At 42.1% G+C, this 27,632-nt stretch overlaps 1 protein-coding gene across 1 annotated transcript in view; it reads left to right on the top strand.

The window, feature by feature from the left end:
- dst (dystonin) overlaps positions 1-27,632 on the top strand; it is a 93,117-nt gene that overhangs the window by 43,430 nt on the left and 22,055 nt on the right. Inside the window, 31 exon segments of the mRNA XM_029449250.1 lie at positions 424-4,092; positions 4,094-4,534; positions 4,638-4,784; positions 4,889-4,981; positions 4,983-5,105; positions 5,186-5,329; positions 5,423-5,659; positions 6,468-6,620; positions 6,725-6,958; positions 7,130-7,405; positions 8,080-8,628; positions 8,870-9,046; positions 10,030-10,153; positions 10,983-11,191; positions 11,303-11,620; positions 11,732-11,898; positions 11,997-12,153; positions 12,883-13,009; positions 13,195-13,245; positions 14,061-14,116; positions 14,118-14,297; positions 14,455-14,584; positions 14,934-15,133; positions 15,506-16,004; positions 16,363-17,831; positions 24,948-25,109; positions 25,251-25,421; positions 25,690-25,856; positions 26,530-26,689; positions 26,917-27,243; positions 27,400-27,484. Of these exon segments, the coding sequence (XP_029305110.1) occupies positions 424-4,092; positions 4,094-4,534; positions 4,638-4,784; positions 4,889-4,981; positions 4,983-5,105; positions 5,186-5,329; positions 5,423-5,659; positions 6,468-6,620; positions 6,725-6,958; positions 7,130-7,405; positions 8,080-8,628; positions 8,870-9,046; positions 10,030-10,153; positions 10,983-11,191; positions 11,303-11,620; positions 11,732-11,898; positions 11,997-12,153; positions 12,883-13,009; positions 13,195-13,245; positions 14,061-14,116; positions 14,118-14,297; positions 14,455-14,584; positions 14,934-15,133; positions 15,506-16,004; positions 16,363-17,831; positions 24,948-25,109; positions 25,251-25,421; positions 25,690-25,856; positions 26,530-26,689; positions 26,917-27,243; positions 27,400-27,484 (11,002 nt within the window).

A 27,632-nucleotide genomic window follows, 5' to 3' on the forward strand; every position in this document is an offset into this window, starting at 1 on the left:
AGCTTCATGCAATTGAAGCTCAGAAAATCTGAGTATGCTGTAAACATGCTTAGTTGCGCCTGGCTTCGATCTGAAATTTCACCGATATCAATGTGCTTCAACAGGATAACAGATATGACACATAACCCTTTACCTACAGTACAGTATGCGGTGTGACTAACTACCCTCTTTTTGCAAGATGCTGGATACTGCATTCCCAGGTGCATGGTAGCTTTATATGTATTATCCGTCGCTCTCCTGTTGCAACCCTGATGCAGTCTTGCACTTGTGCACATGATGTTTTAACATGCCCATATTTATCTGGTGGTGAGTAAACATTTTGTCTTGCTTTTGAATACTTAATTGCAAATTTGAAACATTGGATAATACAGATTTTGATGCTAAAATCAGGTCAGTAATTTGTCAAATTTTCATTTTCTTTAGGCTTCTAAATCCAGTGATGGAGGGCTTTGGGTTGGACCCATAAGTGGCCTAATTGGTCAGATATCAGGGGCCCGACCTGTGACCTCTAACCTCTTTCAGTTTGACTTGGACCAGGACGATGCCTCCAAACAAGATCTTGTTTTTAAATCCACCCTGAACCACTTGCAAAACTTGAACGGAGAAAACAAGTACATACAGAGTTCACATGTCTCCTCTGTGTCGCTCGCTGACATAGCAGCAGCCAGGGAAGGGGCCACGTGTGAAGATCCGATCATCAAGATGATCGATGTCAAACAAGACAGTGATGGATTGAATGTGTGCTACACAGGGGACACGCTGACCCTGGAGAGGGCTTTTCAGTGTGGTTTTATACCCGCTTCTGTCTATGTAGAGATTCTTCAGAGGCAAAAGACCTGTCAGGATACGATGAACCCCAGTGCTGCTGAAGATGTGTCACACCTAGAGCCTGTGCAGGAGGTCAATAGACTGATATTAAAGTGCCTCAGCAGAAATAAATCACTGACATCAGGGAGGGATGTTAACACTTTGAGGTTTTCGTGTGATGGTTTAAGCGAACTGGAGATGTCGGAGGATGTTATAAGTGAAGGCTTAAAGGTGGATGCAGCCGTTCAATGTGATTTGATGAGCTCCAGCAGCACACTCATTGTGCTTGAAAATCAAAGGCAGTTTATGGGACTCGTGTTGCCTCCTTCTGGGGACATCCAAACTGTGTCTACCTCATTCCAGATTGACCAACAAATCACCACTGACGAGTTCACCAGCACACTGTTTAGTAATCGAGAAAAGATAGCAGCTTTTTACATTCCAGAAATTTCAGAGGTGGTCGACATCACCTCCGCCATTCAGAGTGGTTGGATTGACACTTATACAGCAGAGGTTTTGAAAACTGTAGAAATTCCTGATGTGTTTCCTGAAGTTGATCAACTTAACGACAAGTTTTCAAATTGGCTTATGTACAAAACACTCACAGTTGATGGATGCCATCATGCTGCAGACTGCTTACAAGTTGATAACATCCCCACTCACACAGAGGCGAAGCTGTTATTTATCTCCTACCTAATGTTGAACAGTTATATAGATCCCAAGTCAGGACAGCGAGTCCTAATACTCGATAGACAGCTGAGTAAAATGGTCAAAATCTTTCTTGACGATTCAATATTGTCTGAAAACACTGAGAAAAATGTAACTTCTCTGACTTTCAATGTTGGTGACCTTACAGAAGAGGTCGATTTAGAGACACCGCTGCACATAAATGAGGAAACGGAGGAGGAGGAGTTAATGAAATACTCGCAACACACATTTGATCCTCATAATTTTGTTTCCTCGGTCAATGGAAGAATTGGCTTCGATGAAAAAATATATGCAGATGACGATGCTCTAAAGCAGGAACTTCTAGTCGATGACGACATTGACATGGATACCACAGAGCCTGGTGTAGGCGAGGAAACCATGTGTCAAAACAACACAATATGGACAAAATCAGATGAATATGCAGAGAGAATTTGTGGAAATAGTTTCCAAATTGATGATGGAGGTGCTGATAGTGAAGGTCTCGATATTCCAACTATTCCAGTCCTTCAAACTTTATACCCAGTAAACAGAACAGATGTTGGTTCACCGTCGAGGACGTTTGACTCGGAGTGTTCAGTAACATCTTCACTCCCATGCTACCACGGAGAGTCACTTTGTAGTGAATCAGAAGGTACAGATATTACCCAAGATGATTTTTTATGCTCTGAGGACGGTTTGGAGGGTGAAAACGAGCAAGACTATGCTGTTCATCTTATGAAAGCGCACATGGAGGAGGGAGGCATTTCAGATGTCACCTCTGGGAGGCGTTATGACCTGGAGGCAGCGCTCAGTCTGGGCCTAGTTGACCATACGACAGCACTGAAACTGCTTGACTTACAGTCGGATGAAACGGGAAGCGTTGTAGATGATGACGAGGACACAATGTGTGTTTTAAACCAGCCAGTGTCAGATGGATTCACATCTTCAAATATTTATATAATGGAACAGCAGAGCTTATCTAAGTCTGTTTGCACCATTAGTATCAGTGAGTCATATGAGTCTGGATTAGTTAAAGATGAACGCGTTGATTTAGACCCTAAAACCAGCGTTAACACAGAAGAAAACTGCACTCTCTCCATCTCTGATCATAATCTGCATTTGATTAATAATAATAATGAAGCTGATGACATGCAGACTGAGAGAAATGTTGCTGTCATGGTGCTTGATCTGACCGATGAGGAGACTGATAACCAAGAGAAAGAGAGTGAAAATGGAATAGACGTAGATTGTGAGACAGGAAATGTAGGAGAGATGAGTAATTCTCCAGATCCTTCTCCTCCCTCTGTTAGGGGTCACAAGTCTCTGATGATCTCACCCGCCTCATGGAGTCAAGTTACGGCAGAGTGTATTCATCACATGGACAGATCGTGTTTACCGGCTGAAGGCAGTGACTCACAGGGTGTGATCAATAACATGTCGACAGATGAGGCTGGCGTGATAGAAAACGCTGCTCCAGCTACAGAGTCAAGACCATCTAGCGTGAGTGACAGAACCTCGGGCAGCAGCACTGATCCAAAAAGCCACACTCAATATGCCGCTCCTATTAATCACTGTAAATCTGACAGCTCACCCATAGATGATGATTATTTCATTGCCGGATATGAAGTGGCTGATCAAACGGTTAGTGAGAGTGACTTAGACGTGTCCTCATCACGCCGCGATGTGTTGTGTGAAGAAAGCAGAGCGGAGAATGACACAAGTGCAGTTCAGTCACCTTTCGACTGCGAGCAAACTCCAAGCATAGATTACTCATTGCAGAGAGATTTGGTCCAAAGCGCAATCATGTCAGAGTCCAGGGGTAATGGTAACTATGACAACAGCATTACAGAAGATGGCAGCAGAATCACATTACCTCAGCGAGCAGCGCTTCGCTCAGAAAGTGATTTTAGTGTCGGCTCGGAGCCCAGCTGCTCTGACAATGGTGAGAGAGCTCCACGGTCAAACGTTGTTTCCAATGAAATCATCGCAACTAATGCTATCAATCTGAAGTGCTCTGATGTTGAAGATTCAGAGTACGACACTCTAACTACCACCAGAGTTTCTCCTGAAGCAGTACAGGCTGATGAAGATGTGTCACAGCACAGTGCTGCAGAGGATGTCGAGTTGGGCACAGACAGTCTTTCCCCAGAGAGGCAACATGAGGACATTTTCACAGTCAGTGATATGGAACAGATCTCTGTGTCAAAAAATGCACAGACAGCAAGTGATGAAGAAAATGCAGATACTGGTGGAAATGTCTATGCGACAGAAATGAACTCAGGACAGTCTGAAACTATAATGAGAGTAGGTTCAGATATTCTACCAGAGGTAAACAGATTAGATCAGTGTGCTTCTAAGCATCCCCAGGTAGATACTGACTTCCTGTCTGATACTTCCTCTTCAGATCCATCAGTGTTTTATGCTGTAAGGACATGTGTGGATGACGAGGAGGAACTCATTACAAAGGGTCCTGATGTCAGTGATTTGCAAAAGGCACAAACTCAAGACGTTGAAAGTGCTATCGCTGTAGTTCAGAATACTCCACAACCTTTAGAGGAAGGTGGTTTTCACGGAGGGGACGCACCTCAGGGACTAATTCCAGAGCAGTCACCCTGACCTTCTCATGGATTTGCTGAAGCAAAACGCCCTCAGATCAAACAAGAAAGAAATAGGAAACTCAGAGCTGATAATGCAGGAAGAGAAAGTCGGTGAAAAGTCAGAAAAGCAGTCTGACGCTCCAAATATCCAGCTGCAACTGCTGCAGGTTCTTAAGACTGTTTCCTCAAGTCAAGACCTTTCGATGCTTCAGGAAGTGATGGACACTCTCAACAGTGCTCTGGGGGTTGACTCCCTGGGGCGTGACTCTCAGGAGGAGCGGCAGCACACACTGGAGAGCATCAAGGAGGAGAGCTCAGAGGGAGAAGATGAAGAGTCAGCAGAAGATGACTCGGGTCTCTTCGGCTCTACCGCAGGTCACCAGCTGTCTCCTCAGTCGTCGGGCAGCTCAGATGCATGCAGAGTTGATGAGGTCAAAAATAAGGTAAGTTTCATGTTATTTCACTGTAAAGCTAACCCCCTGCCTTAGTTTTTGACATAAGTCACATCTGCTCCACTTTAGTTTTGTGTTTTCTTTTCCCCCTCAGCTGTTCTCCATCCAAGATTTTTTGGAGTGTGTTGGCAGACTGCAGGATCACGCTGATGTTTTAGAAGATGTCAGAAAAGACCTTATAATCCAGGCACCCATGAGCAACAACATGGAAGAACTGCAGATCCAAATAGAGGATTTTCAGGTTGGAAATGAACAATGCCAAATAATATTATATGTTCTCAGATATTCACTTGAGTATATACATATGTGCATTGGTTTCCTGATCAAATGTGCTTTTTGATCCAGTCTCTGGAGTCCCACATTTCTAGACTGGCTGGTGTTATGAGAGAAGATATGGAGAAAGCCAAACAGCTCCTGAATTGTGTTGATGAGGACATTGCCCGTACAAATCCACCAAGATTTGGCCTCGACGTATCTCGATTTAGAGCCAAATTTTACTGCTGTTACCCAAATGTGTGCAGGAAGGAGTCACTCCCTAATTCAAGCAATGGAAACGGGAAAAGTCAGTGTTCATTACAAGCAATTAAAATACAATGATATAACAGTTGTATCAGCTGTTGACTACTTTAAATGTGATTTCAGGTACATTTGGAATCAACGTACCAGAAACATCTTAGTGATCTTAATGAACTCGCGGGCCTCCTCCAAAACAACTCAGAGGTGTGTGACGTGGATTTGAACCCATGTGATGTGGACGCACTGAAACATTTGATTCAGCAGAACAAGGTATTTTTCAAATGTAATAATAAAATAAAATAAAATCCAATGTCGACAGTAACACGAGAGATTTACTCTGCATATTTGCATCTTTCCTTCCAGGACACAGAGAGCAGTCTGCTGAAAGATGGCAGGCTCAAGTTAGAGGATGTCACATTTGATATCCAGTGCTTTATTTCTGAGCACGCTCAGTTTCTGAGTCCACCTCAGAGCAGCTACCTCCTCAAGTTCCTCAGCACCACACAGCGAGCGTTCAGGGACCAGACAGAGAGGCTTGTTACCCAGAGGAGCGCCTTAGAGGGCCTACTGGACACCGGAGAGAGGGAGAGCCAGGAGAAGGTCTGCCTGCGGTTATACTATCAAATATCAAATCTGTGTAAAAATGTTTGGTTTGCTTACAGTGCATGTAGAGTGGACTGGTTAAACCATGTTACTGGTTAGATTGAAAAATTGCGAGTATAATTTGTGGATTAAGATAAAAAGTAGACAAATCATTCATGACAAAACTTTTCACGTACTGTATGTTGTTTCACATTATTGATACAAAAATGTGTATATTGGATTGAGACATCAGAACAATCATTAATCAGCTCTCAATTAAATTATTGTGTACAAATATTGAACTTCTGTGCTGATGTTTGTGGATTTAAATGTATACTGAAGTGAATTATTGGTGTCCATGATTCAGATTGTGGAGGTTCTACTGTGATAAATAACAACATTGCATGCTCATGTGCTTGATCGCTCCTGCAGACTAACTCTTTGTGCTGGTTGTATCCTACAGGCCTTCAAGACACCAGTGAACAATTAACACTGGACAAAATGCACCTTCTCTTTTGGAACAAACCCATTAACACACCGGATCTTGCTTATTACCACGAGACCAAAACTGGCGAATGGCGAAAAAGCATGTTTACAGCATACTAGATATTACACTATTATTATTATAGGAAAATGTTAAGCAGGTTTTGCATGTTACATCTAAGTGCTTGAATTGTTTCTCCCACCTTGTCTTGATATGTGTGTTCCTCTTGATTGTTCCCTTTATGTGAACATTGTTGTAGGGTTTTGGTGTTTGTTTCATGTGATTGTGTTTACTGAAAGACTTTTGTGATGTTTACTGTGTTTTATTATCCTTGTTTGACAGTCTTTATTGGAAAAACACAAGGAGTTTACAGAGAAGTTGGAGGAAGTGTGTGATAACCTCACCCTGACAGAAAACCAGCTGATTGGTCATCAGCAACAGTCTGAAAATGCTGAGTGTGTCACCGACCTGCAGCAGTACCAGCAGGAGCACCAGGTTTGAAATACATTTTCTTTGCGTTTAAGCAGCACAATATGTGTCCAAGTTTTCATCAGTTACACTCAGTTTGATTCCATGACCCTATTCCTCCTGATCTCAAGGCTCTGCAAAAAGACGTGTTGACAAACGCCAGCGCCTTGAATGAGGTCATCTCCAGTACTAAAAAGTTTCTGGAGGAAAACCGGAGCAAGCTGACACCAGATCAAATCGTCACCGTTGAGAGCAAGTTGGAAGAGGCTAAAAGCAAAGCCACGCTCATTAACCAGCGGGCTGAGGAGTCCAGGAAAGATTTGGAGAAGGTTGTGACCACAGCCATAAAACAGGAGAGCGAAAAGGTCAGAGTTCAGATGACATACATCTGTGTTGTCTGTAAAAACCATGTTATGCATCACAATTTAGATGATTAGTTACGGTAATAAACATATAGCTAAACTTAATGTCAACATATTATTTTGATTTGTCACTATTCAGTATTCTGTTGATATGGAATCCATCTGTCTTTTCAGGCAGCAGCTGTTGAGCGGCTTGAAGAAAGTAAAAACAAAATCGAAGGCCTCCTGGACTGGATATCCAACATAGGCAATGAAAACGAGAGCGGTCTGGATAAATCTGACCATATAAGTAAAGAAAATGGAAATCTGCCAGAAGAAACTTCAGCCACAGGACAGATAAGAGAGGATGACGATGCCAATGGAAACGCTTTACAGACCACTGAGAATGATTCTGGCAGCGGGAAGGACGATGCTTCCCTGGACCTCGATAAGCAGCATGACAGGGTCAAGGTATAGTTGGTTTGTTGGCAAAATGTAGAGCGAGAATTCTCTGAGTTTGTTCCACAGCAGTTCATACTTACATGTGGGAGGCTTTTGTTGCAATCGCTGACTTTCATTTTCAACAGTGCACACATTAATAAAGATCCCAGGGTATTAGTTGAAGTTGAAAGACACAAATAGAAAAGAAATTCAGAAATCTTCAAAGTAACGATAACATCAAATATTCTATTGCTAATTTCTAAATGAGTTAAACAGTAAATGCCAATAACTATAAAACCTCAAAATGTAATTTTAGTAGTCAATTAAAAAGTACTACATCTTGTTATGTGGAAAAAAGTTATTAATATGAGCTTTGGCATCATAAGAGATAGTGAGACATGGATTACATTGTAGAATGTAGATACAGGTCATGTAATATGCAAAATAATTAGTTTAATAGTATGAAGCGGACTTGAAATTATAGATTAAAGAAATGCGATAAACAGGAAAAGAGACTAGAATCTAAAGTCGATACTGCAGACCAGCATTTAAAGCTAGTAAAGGCAAAAAGTGAGAAATAGTAAGGCAAATAAATAATGTAACAACGTATAAGAAATGTAAAAAAAGATAATCATGACAGCTATATGTATTGGTATTGGGTGTTATATTGGTATTGTGTCCTCAAGACTTTTTTTCTCCCACAGGCCCGTCATCAGGAGATTCTGTCCCAGCAGCAGGATCTCATCATGGCCACACAGTCAGCCCAGGCTCTGCTCGACAAGCAGGCGAACGTGCTGTCTCCTGAGGAGAAGGAGAAACTGCAGAAGAACATCCAGGAGCTGAAGGGGCGCTACGAGGTCTCGCTGACGCAGGCTGAGCAGCAGATGAAGCAGGTGCAGTGTGTCCAGGAGGAGCTGAAGAAGTTCCAGGGTGACTGTGAGGAGTTTGTCGGCTGGTTAGACCAGGCGGAGGGACAGGTGGAGCAGCTGGGCGCTCCTGCAAGCTCCCTCAATATCCTCAGTGACAAACTCCAGCGACAGAAAAGCTTCTCAGAAGATGTGATTTCCCACAAAGGGGACCTCCGCTTCATCACCATGTCAGGACAGAAAGTGCTGGATGTGGCTGACACCTGTCGATTGGGCGACTCTGCGGCTAAGAACGCTCTGCTGGACGTGGATACTTCAGGAACCTGTTCTGCTGTCAAGGACAAGTTGGACTCAGCAGCCAGCAGATACAAAACACTACATTCCCAGGTATTTAGTCTGCAGCTGATCAGATGGATCTTGAGAGGCTGCAATGACTTATTCTTGCCACTGGGTGGGAGTATTTCTCTTCATCAAAAAATTATGTATCACACTATCTTCTGCAAGCACTGTGAAAATGTCAGCGTCAGAGAAAAGTGATCATTGTTATCTTCATGTATTGAGCCTGTGTACTTAATTATGTGTTCTGTCTTTTCACATATACCATATTCTTTAATTTCCTTTGTTTCAGTGCAATCAGCTTGGCAACAACCTCAAAGATGTGGTTGACAAATACAAGAAGTATGACGACTCGAGCGCCGGTCTTTTAAAGTCGCTCAACAACTCCGAGGAGGAGGCGAGAAAGCAGCAATCAGAGGCCATAGCAGCTGATCCACAAACACTACAGAAACAGCTGGAGGAGACCAAGGCAAGAAACAGTGCAAACCCTGGCAGAGGCCTCGTCTTGGCATCCAGTCCAAACCTCAGATTTATCTCAGATTGTGGTCTTTTTTATCTTGTAAATTCTTTGATATGTCTGTGAAGTCTCTCTAATTACTGAGGCCAACACAGGAGTCAGATGACAAAGCCCCTTTTGATCTTTCCTCCCATGTAATGCAATACATTTTGGTTTACAGTTAAAATTCAGCTGGTGTTTGCCTGTCCCCTTAAGATAAGATATTATTAGATAAAAAGTTATTTGCCCCGAGGGAAATCGCAGTGCAGCAGTTGCTATACCAACTTTCATCAACTCTGTGAACTTTAATGGATGTTAGGTTATGAAACATCCAAGTATAGAAATAAAGAATAGCTTTGTTAAGAAGTAACGTGCAGAATATGGAGCATTGACTGGGTTATAAGGTCATGTCACGTTAGATCTGCCTTACCTTATACAGTGTTTCCACAGACTTAAGTTCAACATAGTTATTTTTAGCTCTGTGTTCAAATTCAAACCCGCATGTGAATAGTTTTAACTTTGGTTATTTGTAGCCTACATACTCTCCTGCAGGAGGATAAGAAACGATGCTGTCTCTGTCAAAGCTTTTGGCAGCAGTCAGCTTGAACATTTCTCTGTTGGGAGGTAGTGACTTACAGCATAGATATGCCCAGATAAGAGGCGCCTGCGGGCCAACCGAGGAACACTGTGCTTTTGGCTTTAGTTCCAAATCACTGCAAATAAGCGTTTCTGTAATTGTAGCAGTCGAGGCGGGCAGGTACATCTAACCACATGTGTGGAATGACTAAATATTTCCATAGATATTATCAAGACGTTGTTGCACACTTTTCTATCTGCAATCCACCAAACGGGTAAAATGCTTAATCTGTACAGTATAAATGTAGACAGTTGACCTTTATTCATGTCGATACAGTTTCATTCTTTCTGACCTCTTCTTACTTATTGACCCCCCCCAGGTCCTACAAGGTCAGATGACAGGACATCAGACTGCTATTGACACACTACGCAAAGCGGCTGAGTCTTTGATAACATCTGAAGGAGACCTGTTGAACAACTCAGATGACATCCAGGAGACAGTAGGTGAGGAAAAAAATCAAAGTAGGGAGCAGATACAGAGCTATGGTTAGGTGGGATTTATTGCTGGTGCATATTCGGTTTAATATTTAGTTAAAACAGTTTCTCCAAACAATTCAGGAGGCATTATTGAATTGAAAATGAGAATGAGAAATGTATTTTAATAATCTGTTTTCTTAGAATAAAATGTGTTAAAAGTGCAGGATGGTTAAATATATAATTAAAGCTCAGATAAGGATTTATTTTTATTAATAATTACTATTTATTTTTAAAAAGAAGAAAAATCAAGTTTGCTATTCTTGAGGAATTGTGAAAGACCGAAATAAAAGATTTTGCACCCGGTACAGAATATTTGAGAGTTTGACACTGAAATGCTTGGGAAAGTTTCACAATGAAGTATTTCAAATGACATCTTAAAGTGCATGAATATCATCGGCCTACATGTTAGCCTCGCAACTTGTTACTTGTAAGTAGGTAGGTTGTTAAGCAAGCAGACTGTCCATTGGTAGCATGCAAAAAAGGCATCATACCCTAAAGTGCCCACCATACTTTTTCTAAAATGTACAAGTTATCAGTTTGAAATATGGCTTTTGGAGTGTCTCATTTGTATTCCTTCTCTCCAATAATTGGTTTCTTGGCTTACACTTAAAAATGCTTTTACTCGACAGGAAATCTTAGTGAATGTAATCCTTTGTCACGGTTATAGCCTGAAGAAACGTATAAATGCCAAATAAGTTTCTTCTTTGGTTTGAAATGTTTATCTCACACTGTGTCCCAAACAATGAGGAGAGTGTTTAGTTTTAAACATGACCTGATTTGTTTACCTGCGTTGTAGATGACATCATTGAGCGCTACGACAATCTGTCCAAGTCCGTGAGTGATCGAAATGAAAAACTGCAGATCACCCTGACTCGCTCCATGAGCGTCCAGGATGGTTTGGATGAGATGATGGGATGGATGGAGGGAGTGGAGGCAAGTGTGAAAGAGAAAGGACAAATTCCCCTGGACTCTGCATCCATTGGAGATATCCTCAGCAAAGAAGTAGTATGTATTCTTTTAGCAGTCCAATAACAAGATACTAAGATACTGCGTCTATTATTTCAATCTGTCAGTGGTTGATTCTTTATAACTGTATTCCGTCCTGTATTTTTTAAGGCATTAGAGCAGGACATAGCAAGTCGCCAGAGCAGCATCTCAGCCATGAAAGCCAAGGTGAAGAAGTTTGTGGAGACGGCAGATCCTTCTGCTGCTGCGCTCCTGCAGTCCAAGATGGATGCTCTCTCCCAGCGCTTCTCCGATGCATGTGACAAGCATAAGCAAAAAGTTTCCCAACTGGAGCAGCTGAAGGAAAAGGTTGAGCAGTTTGACAAGGTTACAGATAAAGTCCAGCAGTTTGTCGTGAAGCGTTCACAAGATCTCCATGAGACAGACGGGCCCGGGAAAACTTTCAATGAATTGTCTCAGCTAATGCAGGTGACTATGCCGCTGACGCTGTTTGCGGCCATACATGGATACATTTGGTGTCTTTAAGTAATGTAATGTTTTATTCGACTGCAAAGAATGACATTTATAATTTCCCTTTAGAACACTAAAGCTGAGATGGCTGAACATGCCAGTGATTTGGAGAAGCTGCAGACTCTGTGCAAGGAGCTGTCTGAAATAAGCCCCGATGGAAACAAAGCCCAGATCAAGAGCAAGATGGACAATCTCTCAAATATTTTCAGCACCTTCAAAGACACTGTCAAAGAAAAGTAAGTTGTCTTTGTATTTCCACTTAACATCCTTTTCCTTAACAGTAATGTTTGTTCAATGTCCAGATTGATGCATGACTGATTCTTGTCTATTACAGGGAAGAGGAGGTATCATCCTGTCAGGACCAGCTGGGAGAGTTCAGATCTGCAGCGAGCGCTCTCACCAAGTGGCTGGAGCAGACCACTGAGAAAGTACCTGCGGTTCAGCCGAGCAGCAGTGTGAAAAGTCTGGAGAAGGACCTGCAGATAGTCACTGTGAGTCTGGAGATAAATAAAAAGTCTACTATTGAGACATTCCCATATATATTTTGTCTAACTGCACTTTGCATCTGGCACGGCAGAGTAGGCTATGTGTTTTGTGATACATAGATACTGTAAGTGTGTTTTAATAGATTATAGTCCTATCCTCCCTAAACTCCCCACCATCCCAACCTGCTTTCTCTGCCAACTAATGATAGATGGATGGTATGTGTTTACACAGGATAGATCTGGGAGTGAAACATTATGTTATCCAGCAGAGAGATTATTTGCTTCACAAGATGTTACAGGAAAGTACACAGATGTAGATCCTGAAAAGCAAAATATAAAAGTAGAAACTCGCAGAGAAGCAAAATAAGTTTTCTCTCGTTTATGATGTTGGGAAGCCCTGATAGGCAAGTGAGTGGAAACAATTGTCTGATCTGAATTGTTTTCTCTCCTGTGACTTAAGAACAGGTAACATTGGTTTTGCCAGGGTAACCTTTTTTAAGTTCCTGTGTGAGTGATGATTTCTTTTTTTTTTTTTAAGAAACTTTTTTTCAACTGTTCTTAAATCATAAACACAAGAGAGAAAACAATTTATATCAGCCGTAGAAAATAATCAACAGAATTATTTTCCCCACTGGCCTCTCAGGGCTTCTGTACATGTGACTTTCCAGACATCATCTTTTGCTTTTATGTGTTGTGAATGCCATGCTCCTATACCATATCTGTGTGATTAATCAGGGATTATTAGATGAGTGGACATCCAAAGACCCAGCTGTCCAAGACCTGAGCAGTAAAGGATCCGCGCTGTGCAGCCTCATGACTTTCCTCATGTCCCCCGCCAAGACAAAGACCCCTAACAAGTCAGGTAAACATCAGCACACTTCACCTCATATGTTTGGCTCATTCAGTGGAATGGGAAGCATGGTGTTTGGGTAACCTTCTGAGTACTGTACTCACTAACCATTAGAGATCATGGAAAGATCTTGTGCCAACAATCCCAGACAGTCTGTCTGTCCTTTACACAAGCTTTGTCTTATGTCTTTGCATCAGCTCTTACTAATGGTGGTGGTCCAGCGAGCCATTCCTACCTAACCAATAAAGGTAATCAAGTGTGTGTGTAAATACATTGTTTGTGGTGTGCTGTGTCAGGTATTATGGCTGGTTTCCAAAACACTGCTATGGCTGTAGTGGCTCTATGCCAAACAAATAGCAACTTTTGTAGATCACTGTAACAGTATGTTCAGATTATGAATAATAAAGTTGCAGGAACAAAAACACTAAGACAGAGGGAGTTTATGGCTTTCTTTTGGCCCAATTGAGCAATTCAGTTTGAGCCAGAGTGAGTTATTTCATCATTCTCCAACAAACCTCCATTAACATGCTCAGGGAGGACATATAAGATTAGAGAGGAGCTATATTCATTGGGCCTCATGTAAGAACATCTTTGTACTCTTATCTACCTCTCTTACTTTTTCCATGAAGCTTGTTCCAAGTCGGATTCACAGAACCGCTCGTCGCTGCATAAACTTGTTGTAAACTGCACGTTTCAACCTGATGGATGCCATCTGTTCATCTGTCATGAGGAGATGCATGTTCCTAAGATTTGATCATTTAGATAAAATAAGATAATCTTTTAATAGCTCCACAGGAAACTTGCATCAATAATCATTTGCATATTCAACTCTCCCAAATAGCTATATGAGACTCCAAGTTCTGCTACACTGAAGAACAAATCTGTTCATACGTGTTCTTCATGAGGCCCAACATTTACTGTGATAAGAGCCCATGATTTCCACATATGCTTGAATTCCATTTGACTTTTCTCATATTCTGAACATACTGTACCATAAGTCTGCTATATTAACATTGCCTCATTGTCATCACTTTGACTTTAAACTGATGTCTGATGTTCTCAGAGCTGATGGTCATTCAGCAGAACATGTCATTCGTCAATGAGGGATACTCAAGCCTCGGGGAAACTGCTGAAGAGTCGAGCAGCTGAGCTGAGTAGTTCGGTGCAGGAGGTGAAAGAGGCTAAAAAGGAGACGGACAACATGATGACATGGCTGAAGGACATGAAAAACACTGCAGCATCCTGGAACAAAGCAGCCACAGAGAAAGATTCAGTGAAAACACAGCTGGAACAGCAGAAGGTACAGTCTTTTTGTCTCTAAACAGCTGATTAATTATGATCTGAAACGGCACGCGGTCATCACTAACATTGTTTGTTCTGCTGGGAATGATAGTCTTATGACATTCAAGTTGGAAATCATAGGATTCAGCGATTATTATATGTTTTTATTCTCTCAGGCATTTGAGGATGTCATGAAGCAAAAGCAGGAGCAGCTCCAGAAGCTCAGAGAGACGCTCCTCAACTTGATTAAGACTCATCCAAACTCCCCCGAGGCAGCAAAATGGAAGCAGATGCTGTCTGAAATAGGTATGCACCAAGGTGTTGTCTCCAGATGGCCCTGGGTAATTTATGTCACTGAAACTGACGAAGAATGTATCTTTAAGGCACTGGCCTTAAAGTAAACGCTTTTTACAAAATGAAATATGAGAGGTTAGACCAGTTACATTACGAGTGTTCATCTGATCTTCTACCCAGCATGCGCATACAGAATGTGTCTCAGTACCTGCTTTCTGCCACACCAGTCAAATTAACACATTTGTGGAGCCAAGTCCTGCGCAGTGGGAGGTTTGCTAGGAGAAATGTAGGACAGTAGATGGAAAGGTGCTGTTTTGCTGACTAATGCAGACTGGTGTGATTGTTCTGCCCTCCTGCTTAGATGCTGCTTGGGCAGATATTAGCAGCTCTGTAGAGGACAGGAAGCAGCACCTGGAGCAGTCCAACAAGAACCTGGACATCTTCCAAACAACTGAGCTGCAGCTTGGTCAGTGGCTTTCAGAGAAAGAGCTGATGATGAGTGTCCTTGGACCCCTCTCGATAGACCCAAACATGCTCAAAATGCAAAAGCAACAAGTTCAGGTAAGCATGGTGCTTGTTGCTGGGAATAACTTGAGGCGTACGCTATATTTAGAATATTGTCACCGCTTTACCTTGCTGTCAGACAGCCCATTCTGACGGGAGAACTGAAGCCGTAATATCCATCTATGCTCTCACCAAGGCCACCAGAATCCATTGGCAAAAACAGTAATTTTACCTTGCAGAACAGGGAAATGGCTGGTATACCACTGCCTCGTTGGTTAGTTACTTTGTGTGGAGTCTGGTGACTTTGAAGAGAGCATAGATAACATCTTCAGTTCAGTACAACCCAACTTCAAATCCCTTTAAGTACTAGTATTTCCTGTGTCCCCGTTTCGGAAGGAATGTTAACCTTGACTGATTCTTGCCCTCCAGATCCTCCAGAACGAATTTAAGAGCCGCAAACCTCAATATGAGCAACTGGAGGAAGCTGCCTCTTCTATCCTGAGCTCCTCAGGCAACCAGGACCCCTCAAGTGGGAAGCTGGTGAGGGAGCAGCTCGCTGCCGTTACCCAGAAGTGGCAAGGCCTCACCGGACAGCTCGACCAAAGAGACAGCGTCATCGACCAGGCCGTGGTGAAGACGGCCCAGTTTCAGGATTTACTGAGGAGTGTCAGTCAGACTGCCACTCAGCTGGAGAATCAGCTCACCAACCATCAGGGCCACAGCACCCAGCCCGACGCTGTGAAGAAGCAGTTGGAGGACGTCCATAACATCTCGGCTCAGCTGAGAGATGAGAAGAAGAAGCTGAAGGAGGCCGAGACCATAAACACAGAGCTCACAGCGATGGTGACGGAAGAATATCTAAAAGCAGACTTGGCCAGACAGCTGGAGAGTGTCAGCAAGCCTTTCAAACAGCTGGAAGAGAAAGCAGGTTGGCCTTTTGACTTACTTAATAATGAGGTTTTGTCATTTTTGGACAGAAAGAACAATTCTCTCTGAGTTGAGTCACACTAAAATATATTTATTCTATGACCACAAGTTCCCAACAGACTAATACGTAGTTACAACCACTCTCTCAAACTCTAGTCAAGGCTCTATTTTTTGTCAACTTTTTAACAATTAAGTTTTATATTTGACATCTGGTATAGTTAACTGAGGCTACCGACTAAAGTATATCAGTAATGTAGAATGAAAAGTCATGTACAACAATGTTCCCAGCTACCTTTTGGTTCCACTTTTTGTTCAAGTGGTGTTGCAACATTTAAAACACAATTCTTTTTCTGTTGTAGCAAAACGGATCGAGCAGCTCAACTCAACCTTTGCCAGCTCTCAGCAGTTCCATCAGACCTCCAAAGACTTCCAGTCATGGCTGGGTGAGACGCTCCAGGAACAGTCGAAGCCGCAACCCATTTCCGCCAAAGTGGACGTCCTGCAACAAACCCTGGAGGAGCACAGCAAACTCCAGAAGGCGCTCAGAGAACATGAAGAAGCTTATAACACAATCAGTGGGGAAGGGGAGATGCTTCTGCAGAAAACTGACGGTGCAGAAAAGTTGGCGCTGCAAGGACAGCTTACTACCCTCTCTTCCGACTGGGAGGAGGTGAAGAAGAGCTCCGTGGAGCAAGCTGAAAAACTCCAGACGGCTCTGCAGAAATCTCTGAAGTATCAGGAGCACGCAGAGAAGCTCAGCTCTTGGATTCAAGACTGTGAAGAGAGTGAGAGCCGAGTCAAACTCACTGTTGATCCAGTTGCTGTGGAGAGCTCCATTTCTCAGGTGAAAGCTCAGCAGAAGGATGTCGACAAGCACAGGGGGATGGTGGAGCAGCTCAACGCGGCTGCAGATAGCCTTCTTGAGGTGGTCAACGCAGACACTGAAGCTATCAAAGAGGAGAAGGGTAGCATTGGCAAAAGAGTGGACAATGTAGTGGAAGGTCTGCAGAGCAAAAGGGACGTCCTGGAGAAGATTTCACACACAGTTAAGGAGTTTAACGATGCCTATAAAGAGGCAACGGGTCAGCTCGAGGGGGCGAAGAAGCAGGTGGATACATATGAATCACAGGGATTGCAGGCACACAGCAACAAGAATCTGACCAACATGAAAGCCCAACATAAGAGTTTAGAGGGAGTGCAGAACCAAGTGGAGCACCTGAAGACGATGGCCAAGGACCTTGTGGTCGATGTCCCAGATGCTGATGGAGTAACAGACCTCTTACTGCAGGCTGACAGCATGGAAAAAGACTTCAGCACGCTTAACAAGAAACTAGAGGAGACGTGTCAAGTGTTGGAGGGCAAACTGCAGGGTATCGGGCAGTTCCAAAACCGCATCCGTGAGATGTTCACCTCTTTCACCGACCTGGATGATGAGCTGGACAGCATGGCTCCTGTGGATCTTGACTTGGCCACTCTTAAAGAACAGCAGGACAACATTCAGAGTTTTGTGGCAAAGCTGCAAGAGCTGATGGCCAACACGACCAATGCTGGAGACAGCTGTAAGAAGATGCTCGAGACTGAAACCTCGCCCGACCTGTTAGGCCTGAAGAGAGATCTGGATGCTCTGAGTAAGCAGTGTGGAAAACTGTTGGACAGGGCTAAAGGCAGAGAGGTGCAGGTGCAGAGCACGCTTACCAAACTGGAGGAGTTGTACGGTAAACTCCACCAAGCGGACGATAAACTTTGCAGTGCTGTGGGCAAGGAGGCGTCGCAGGAGGCAGTCGGCATGGAGACGGACGTCATCAACCATCAGCTGGAGGCCTTTAAGGTATGGTATTCCCAATTTAACATTTGTTTGGTTGTTTATGCTTAAACATGGGATTCCATTGAATTAATTTGGTTAAATAATGATAAGTGATTGAGTTAGATAATGAATATATGTGAAATCACAGCAGCAGGTAGCCTTGTTTTTGTCTTGTTTTAATAAACTATATTTCATATATAGATTAGGTATGCAACTAACAATTATTTTCATAACTGATTGAGCCCAATGTGATGCCTTCAATGTCTTGTTTGTCTGACTGTCAAACGGCAAAATATAAAATGTACTATAATAATGAACTAATATAAAAGATGGGGAAAAGCAGCAAAGTTTCACAATTAAGAAGCTTGTTTGGTTTTAATTTAAAAAATGACTTAAACCATTAATCAATTATTAAAATAATTTCTATAGATTGACTACTCTATTCAGTTTATATACTGCAGATATCAAATGAATGTCACTTCTATTTCATTAACTCTTGTGCTTGTACAATTGTTTCACGTACAATAAGAGAGAAACTCATTTGAGAAAAGCCTTTCTTGTAAAATTAGATTATCCATTTCAATTTAAATGTATTTAAAGGTCACATTACACAGAGAGTCTCTGTACACTTCACAACTCAGTAAAAACAACAACAAAATACAAATAATATTACATGTACTCACACATGCATACATTTGTGTGTGCTGGAAACACACTGTTTAAAATATATATTAATATGACAACAATATATAATAGAAATATGCAACATTTTATATATTTTTTTAATTAATTACATTTTTTATCCAAACACCAGTTTGACCAATGGCTTTGTGATTTAAAAAGGCATATGGTATTTTTATTTTCACTATGAAATAATCTCAGTTTAACGCTGTATTCTCTTCTGGGTTCCACGTATATTTGAACATTTTAATATTTTAGATGCTATCCACAAAACCATTCAAGGGGGCAGATTACCAGCAGGCTCTTCTCTGAGCAGCACACTTGCTACAGGCATAGCAATTCTCTGGGGACTGCTGGTTCATTAAGGGCATCTGGTGGTAACAAAAGAGCTGCGGTCCATATGCAATGATGGTGCAGGAGGGCTGGACCATCACAGCCAGGTGGTCACCAGCAGGGCGTCACTTGATTCAATGGCCCCAATAATGAAGCTGGGCCTGCATCCTGATTTCTTAACATTGATATTGTTGTTCTTTCACGTCTGAATCTTCGCTGCTTGATCTTATCTCGGGCTCTAAGCTTTGAGAAGCCTGGTGTTAATTTGATCATCTTGACAAAGACACCCGTTAGTAAAGTGATGGTTAGTGAACACTTAAATGAAAACCCCTTATATTATTTACTGCTGGGCTGAGTGTCCATTGAGGCTTGTGGTAATAGTAAGACACACACTGGTAGTAGATTTTATAGCTGTAAATGTAGTTATCTCAAAAGTCTATAGATTATTAATTTTAGACTTTTGTGTATTTATCAATGAATGTTTGGACTAAACATGTAAATTAAATATAGATTATCATATATTCATTGCTACAGACACAGCTTCCTATGTGTCCTCATGGTCTGTTTTGAATTCCACTGACTCTACATGTTGTCTATAACATTGGAGAGGACTTTGTTGATTTCAGTGAGGGATAAAAGAAGGGGTAGCCATTAGCAAGAATTACAGACAGATGCAAAGTATTTTAAAAGCCTTTAAATTCCTGTGGAGTTTATCAAAAGAGGATTAACCTATATTCAGAGGTGACATTCTGAAACACTTCTTCATTTATAGCATTAGATAGTATTACAATAAAACAATGTAAACAGCCGTGTGTAGGCAAATGACACAGATCTGTCCTAAGATATAGGTCAAGGGATTTTTTTTTTTTTAATTACGGGGGTGCTGCACTCACGCAGGAGCGCTACATCCAAACCTCGAGTTGAGATACATGGATTAAAATGTCATGGGGGTTTGGGGGGTGGCAGTTTGTTGTGTGGAATTTGGTTTAAGGGCCTCACAGGGAAACTATTAAAGAAGTGATTGATTCAAATTGTTGCTGAGCAGCGTTGTCATGGTGCATGTTTCCCCCCCCCTCTTTGTCCTGTCATCAGTCTGGGTTGAGAGGGCATATACAGCCTCAGCTGCTCATGGAAAAACCCCTTTGTACTCATTCGTACCAATACAAATTGCCAAAAGCAGTATCGGAACTTGAGTTGTTTCTTTATTTAGTTGCAGCGTTAAAACATTAGATAATTATTGTGTCATATTCTGTTTTATGTTCAGTGTTTCAGGCTCTTGTTTCTGTAGGTAAGTGGGCTTTACTGGCAGCTCTTGAGAAAGAAATAAACAGAGAAAGACAGCGCTTGAATTTGTCTCTTTCATGTGCTGTTACCATTTTAGGTCAAGTTTTGAAAGAGACATGGCTGACTTCATGTGTTTACTCTTGTTTTTAACATGAGTTTTGTAGGAGTTTGCCTGAGGGAGTCCTGGCGTATGTATATCTTTACTTGTACCTTAAAGGGCAGCTCTAGTGACTCAACACCCATGGGGGTTGGTGTTCTTTCTCTCAGACATTACATCAGTGTCTTTTACAAATTCTGGAAGGAGTTTCTATCATCTGAATCATACTGTAGTTAACCTGCTTCATTGAAGTCAATGAGGTCAAAAAGTGTCATTGTGACCGCACAGTGTTGCTGACTCACTGCCACATAGCAGCGATACACTCATCTTAAAGTGAAACATGAAACTCGTGTGAGACAGTTGCTCTACCGGTTGAGGACCCATTGTTTCGCTGTAAGGCGGCAATAATGTTGAGTTTTCTATTCTTTATAGATTTCTAGTCTTTGTTTCCAACGCAGATCTGCATCTTTACTGTTAAAGCAGTCCTCAACTGAAGCTAAATGCCTGAAGACGAGTTTGAAGACAATACTCTGGACACTTCCACAACATTAGCTGTTGAATGTTGTTTCAGACCTCAGCTGATCAGCTGACTCTTTTTTAAATATTTATAGTAAATACAATCAGTCAGCCTGCTTGGTTTGCTGTATAACAACTGAATTAATCTTAATGAGTGTTATCCAGTTGATTGTCAGAAATTACACCGGCAACACATTTGATAGTTTATTATTAAAAGTAATTTTTTAAGCAAAGGTTCCTGCAACTGTTGCTTTTAGCTTTAGCTTTATCTGCTGGTATTTGTAGTCTTCTATGATGGTAAACTGAATAACTTTGGTGAGACAAAACAAGTTATATAAATATGTCAATTTGACATTTGTACCTATTTTCTGGCACTTTTTGGATCAATCGATTAACTGATTAATAAAGAAAATGATCAGCACATTTAATTGATTATGATTATTGTATTTAAGCCGTTAACATGCCAGGAAGCTCTTCTCCAAGTTTTCTTCATTTTATTCAGCTTGGTACAAATAAAAAGAGCAACAGAATAATATCTGATTTAAAGATCATTTTATCACTGGTGAGTTTGGATGACGCTCAGGTATCTTCCTCTTAGAGAGCACAGCTTTACCCCCTGCGGGACTCAAGTTTGACTCGAGCATTCATCATTTCTGTAAAGAAAAGAGAAGTTAGAAGATAAATGGGACAGTGGGGACAATGACTACATGTTTAATTGTTATTTATACAGTCTAATGCCTGAATATTTAAAGAGTGCAGGTTTCAGTGGCTGAACATCCCTTTTTAAAATCCAACCAGATCTCAACTGCTTATTTATCTCTGCCAGCGTCCTCTTTCCGTCTCCTCTCATGCGTACAGATCCGGACAAAGAAGTTGGGATTGTTCAGCTCCGTACCGAGCCACTGTGGTGAAGACAATCCAGGAAACAAAAATAAATTCCTTTCATTATCTCCCCTATTTTCCTTTCTTCTCCTACCCCGGTCACAGGACATAAAAAGCGGCTTCATGCACTTGGCAGAGCTGTCGGTGTTAAATTACCTGGGACCTGTGCCTCCCGCAGCATTCCACAGTAATTAAGAATATCTACAGGGTCCACAGCAACCGTCCACAAGAGGAAAACAGAGGGCAAAGAGAAAAATGTGTATCTATTTCAGAAAAGTGTGATGTCATCAGAGTGGGAGCTGCTGCTGCCTGCTGGTCTACGTTTTCTTTTTTTTTAAACTGGTGCGTATCATTTCCCCTCCCCATTCCCTCAGTCACTGAAAGAAAAGAAAAGTGCGTGATTGTGTCAGGAGGCAGAAGATGGCTTAGAAGTGAAGTCATATGGGCCGTGCTGACATAAGGGGGAATTAGAAAGGAGGAGAAAAAAAAGGGTCATGTGTCCACCAATCAACATGTGCCGGAGCGGCTCTCAGCACAAATGGAGTTGTGGCAGATGTTGTCTGAATAATGAGCGGGGGCGGGGCATGAAACCCTCTGCCAGGAGGGTGTCTGTCATTGCGAGGGAGCGATGAGAGAGAAAGGGCAGGCTTTTTTGTTTATCCAGGAGTACCAGCTCCTCTCAGAACTGCCCACAGTTTTTGGTAGAGCCTGCTGGATTTTCCTTTGGATATTTTCACTTTGCACTGAAGAGCTTCCTTAAGCTCGTGTGGATGCTGCGAGGATTTGAGAGAAAAAGAAGCACTTTGGACCAGAGGAATATTGATTAAGTTTTGGCAATGAACGAAGAAGAGCCTAGAGGAATATCTTTGGGATAAGGGATTGTATTGAAAGACTGGATTTTCATTCCTGATACGGAGTATGAAGCTGTTGTACAGTGCTAGCTTTTGTTTGGGTATTTTTATATTGTTTGACATATTTGTATTTCTAAAGCCTTTATTTAAAAAAATCTAGATCCACTTAATTGTGTCTGTAATTTTGAAAAGAAAATCTCCACATCCAATTGATTTTATATTTGAAAAATCAGTGGAAATGTTATATTATATAACATAATATGTTAACTTCTCATTTAAAAGAGGGGAAACATGATTATTTTGCACACAGTTGCTTCTCATGTAAATTGGTCACATTGTGCTCCTTTTTAAATAACTCAGCGTGCACTTAAGCCAACATATACCTCAAAGGATTTCACTACGTCTTTAATATTTTGTAGTGAGTAGAGACAATTGTTATAGGATGGGCAAACCGCTGAGCAGACCAGATTGCCTCAGACAAAACCCTTCCTGTGTGGGGAAGGGGGAGGATGAGGACCTGAACATTGATGACTGCTATGTGCCCCAAAGGTCCATTTATGACACCGTCCGGCTCAATGAGCAGATAGACTCGGGCTCTAAAGGCAGCCTTTCTTCCCGGCACTTCACAGGCACCCTACCTTACACTCACCGCACGTTAGACCTCAGCGGCTTGTGTGGAAATGGAGCTCTCTCTGCTTCCAGTTCATTTGAGCTCCGAACTCGCAAACCTGCCATGCTAGACCAACGTGCGGCCTTTGATGGACTTAAGCTCAACGGGCACATAATCAGGGCGACTGACACAGTGCTGCCTAAGTCACGTCTAGGAGACAAGAAGGATCATCCGCATCATCGGCGTTCATGGCGGACTTTTGCCCCAACTAACTTGGGCGAGTATGCGAGCCGCAGTGGGACCTTGTGCTCAGGGAGTGTGGAGAGGCCAGGGTTGATCAATGGCAGGAGAGGGCAGAGTATGACCAGCTCACTGACATCTGAAGAGGACTCAGGTCTGTACAGCCCCACTGTGGAGAGGGAGCGACATGCTCATAGGTCCCACAAAAGAGCAGGCCCCGGGACAAGGAGCCTCTCGTCTTCAGAGGCAATGCACATGTCCGGGGACCTGAGAGCTGGGCGATCGCTCAGCTCGGGGCAGGGGGAATTCCCTTTCTCTCCTGCGAGGGACAATCGGTCTCTATACCACAGCAGCAGCATGGTCCAGGAGCTGCGACAAACAGAATCAGGAGTGGTGGATCTAAATGAAAAGCATACCCTCAGCAATGGAGAATACAAACACTCCACCGGGAGGTCATCCTCGGGGTCAGCCTCAAGGACTCAAAACGACAGCTCTGGATGGCGTTCCAGGACTTTAACAGACTATGATGAGCTGTCCACTGCTGAGCTGTTGGAGGATGTGTCACCTCAGGAGGATTGTGAGCTGGTCAGTGTGGTGGTGACACAGCCCGAGACGTACGGAAACTCTGTAACTCTACCCATACAGAGCCGCCAGCAAACAAAACCATGTACTGTGCAGCAAGGAGAGTCCAAGTACAACATGGAGGAGCTGGAGGAGTTTCTGCAATCAGTGGAGGCCTGTCTGCCTAAAAGTTTACAGACGTTCCAGCATGCAGGGGAGCAGGAGATAGAGGCCTTACTGAATGCCATTGCTACATGTCCTGAAATGAACCCTATGGGTTATTTCTCTCCACAGGTGCCCAAAATTAGCCTCTTCCTTCATTTCTCAGTTTGTTCATTAGCTGATGCAGCACATTTTTAAACTAGATCATATGCGTCTTTAGAGGAGTTATTCCCAGTCTGCTGGGTTTTTTTCTTCTCATATCTGAGTAAATTAAGATAAGGTAATAACTGTATTAATCTCCCAAAGGGAAAATGTAGTTGTTACAGCAGCTCAGGAGAAAAAAAACCAAAGGAAAAAAGTTGAAAATAAAAATGAAACAAGATAAAAAAACAATAACGTATACATACATACATACATACATACATACATACATACATACATACATACATACATACATACATACATACATACATACACCTTTCACTTATACAGATGTGGCATACGCCTTTTCATTGCTAGCTCAGCCTTCAAGTCTGTCTGTGATTGTGCACAGCTGTGATTTAATTGTTAACTCTGCTTTTCTAAAAGCTGCTGACTGAGTTGTTTATATGAGCTGGATTTTTAACACCAAACCTGAGGTGATGGCGTGGCAATTGTGTCTCTGGATTCGGGATAATTTCCTGGCATCATTTTTGGACTTTTTGTTTCTTTACGTGTTTCAGAGGATTTTTTTTAGAAGAGTCGTGACAAGGATCAATATTATCAATGTGAAAATCTTTCCAGATTAATGAAATAGTTAATTTGGTCTTAATCCAGTAAAACTAATGCGTCATTATATCTCTGTACACAATGTCCTCCAAGTATGACATTGTAATTTGAACACTTATAAAATAGTTATTCTGATATCTTCCATTTGTCTTTAGGCTTTCCAGAAAGAGGACATTGAGCCATTGCAGACACAGCTTCAGGACATCAGCTCCCTCGGCCACGGCCTGATCCAATATGCTGCCAAAGGCACCAGCACCAAGAAGCTTGAGGACGACCTTGAGGAAGTCAACACAAAGTGGAATACCCTCAATAAAAAGGTTATTTGTTTTATACTACCGGTCTGACTGGTTGATCTTTACTTTTGAATAGTGGTCATTAGTCAAACTATAAAGAGATATTTGTAATAATGTTTCATGAGTTACTGGGTGCAGTTTTATATTCCACATGTGGTTTTGCAGATTGCTGAGCGTTCAGCCCAGCTGCATGAAGCCCTGTTGCATTGTGGGAGGTTCCAGGATGCTCTGGAATCACTGCTCAGCTGGTTGACCGACACAGAAGAGCTTATGGCCAATCAAAAACCTCCATCTGCAGAGTTCAAAGTGGTCAAGGCGCAGATACAAGAGCAGAAAGTACGCCGGTCTCACGTGACACACACAAACACACTAACAGTACTGTTTAAATCAACACCAGAAAATTCACACAACATTATGACTTTGCCATCCATCTTATTTAATTGGCCATCCATTGTTAAACATGAGTGTGGCACACAAAGCTGTTAGTTTAATGGACACTTAATTTGTGCCTGTTAGATTTACTGTTTTTCACCACAAGCAGTGCTCTCTCTCAGAGCATGTTAAAGGCGCCCAATAACTCTCCGTCTTTGTTTGCCTCTGACAGCTCTTGCAGAGACTGCTGAATGATAGAAAGCCAACAGTGGAGCTGATAAAAAAGGAGGGAGAGAAGGTTGCAGAACTGGCAGAGTTGGTGGATAAAGAGAAGGTTGCTAAAGAGATTGAAGGCCTCGGGCAGAGGTGGGACAGTCTGCTCAAGAAGGCTGAAAACAGGTCTGTATAAAACACATTGAACAGTTCTGTGTGCTTCACACCTAAATGTTGCTAATGAAAAGTTGTACAGAGAGTTAAAGTGTTTTGATTTCCCCCCCTAATTTAATGTGTTGGTTTTGCCTCGATTCAGATCTGGGAATATTCCAACATTTTAAGAGATGCACTCATTCACTTTCATGACAATAATTAGATGAGAGGATCGATCTAATCAGTTTGTACTGTAAATATGAGGATAGCCGGCAGCCGGTCCTCCTGTTTCCCGTCTTTGTAGTATCAATCTTCTCATCTAACTCTCAGCTACAAAGTGAAATAGCGTATTTCCAGAAATGTCAAACTATTCTTTCAAATGTTGCTAATGATAGAAATGTTTTTTGGGGGGTTTCTTTGGTGTTATTTTATGTTTGGATGTTGGGATTTGGATCTGGACATTTATAAAACATATTAAGAAACTTAATAAAAAAAAATTAATTTATGCTTTCCTTAAACTGAAGATGAATTCATATAGACCTGCCTTACCTTTACCTCAGCCCAAGTTCAAAACTGGGCTGTAAAACATTATTTACATGTTGCTAACATTTCACAATCACACATATTTTTATTAGGTTTGGTTGAAATAAACGTACCTATCACTGCTTCTAATCCACGGCTGTTATTGTCCACATTAATGTATCAGGCACAAGCAACTAGAGAGCATCTTAGTGGTGACTCAGCAGTTCCACGAGACCCTAGAGCCCCTGAGCGAGTGGCTTGCCGCTACAGAGAAACACCTAGCCAACTCCGAACCTGTCGGCACTGAGACGTCTAAGTTGGAGGATCAGATCTCTCAGCATAAGGTAATATCCATCAATTTACATCATTGCCCTCATTGATTTTGTAATGTTTTTATTACACAATCAGTTTTGTCCAGTTTCATTCAGTTTCATTCATTTTGCTCGTTACTTAAAGTTTGTGCTTTTCATTATTTCCCATTCTGTTTTTCATACAATTTCAGTTTTACATTTTGTGTTTTTTCCGTTTGTGTCATATTCCCTTGGTTTGTTTCCCCATCCCCTGTGGTCAGGCCTTAGAGGAGGAGATTATGAATCACAGTAAAGACCTGTTACAGGCCGTCAGCCTGGGTCAGATGCTCAAAGCTGTGAGCTCAGTGGACGAAAAGGAGTTTGTTCAGTCCAAACTGGACGCCACCCAGGCCTGTTACATAGAGCTCCAGGAGCGATGCAGGAGGAAAGCCGAGATGCTGCAGCAGGCTTTGGCAAACGCTCAGGTGTTTGGAGAAGACGAGGTGGCCTTCATGAACTGGCTCAACGAGGTGCATGCGAAGCTGAGTGAAGTGTCCGTGGAGGACTACAAAGTAGATGTTCTTGAAAAGCAGCTGGCAGAACAACGGGTATACACTCCTCCTCCGGCCACGCATTATGTGTTCCTTTCATTTAAGTTGCATCATTCATGTTTCACTTTATTTGTTTGTGTGTCATGCATTGTTTACAGTGGACAGGTTCTCGTAACTCTCAATGATTTCTTAAGGTTGTGATTTTCCTTTTAGGAGCTGCAAAGTGATATTGACTTGAGGAAGAACAATGTTGACCAAGCCATCTCTAATGGGATGGAGCTTCTGAAGCAAACAACAGGCATGTCAGACTGTATGACTTCCCTATTACAGTTCAAACAATTGTACCTGCCAGACATATTATGATGTGTATTACAAAGTCTTCCTCACAATTGGTTGAAATCAAATTCTCATCTGCCAGCTTATTCAAAGAAATAGTTTGATGTTTT

The sequence above is a fragment of the Cottoperca gobio genome, chromosome 15 (assembly GCF_900634415.1).
Source record: "Cottoperca gobio chromosome 15, fCotGob3.1, whole genome shotgun sequence".
Classification (NCBI taxonomy): Eukaryota; Metazoa; Chordata; class Actinopteri; order Perciformes; family Bovichtidae; genus Cottoperca; species Cottoperca gobio.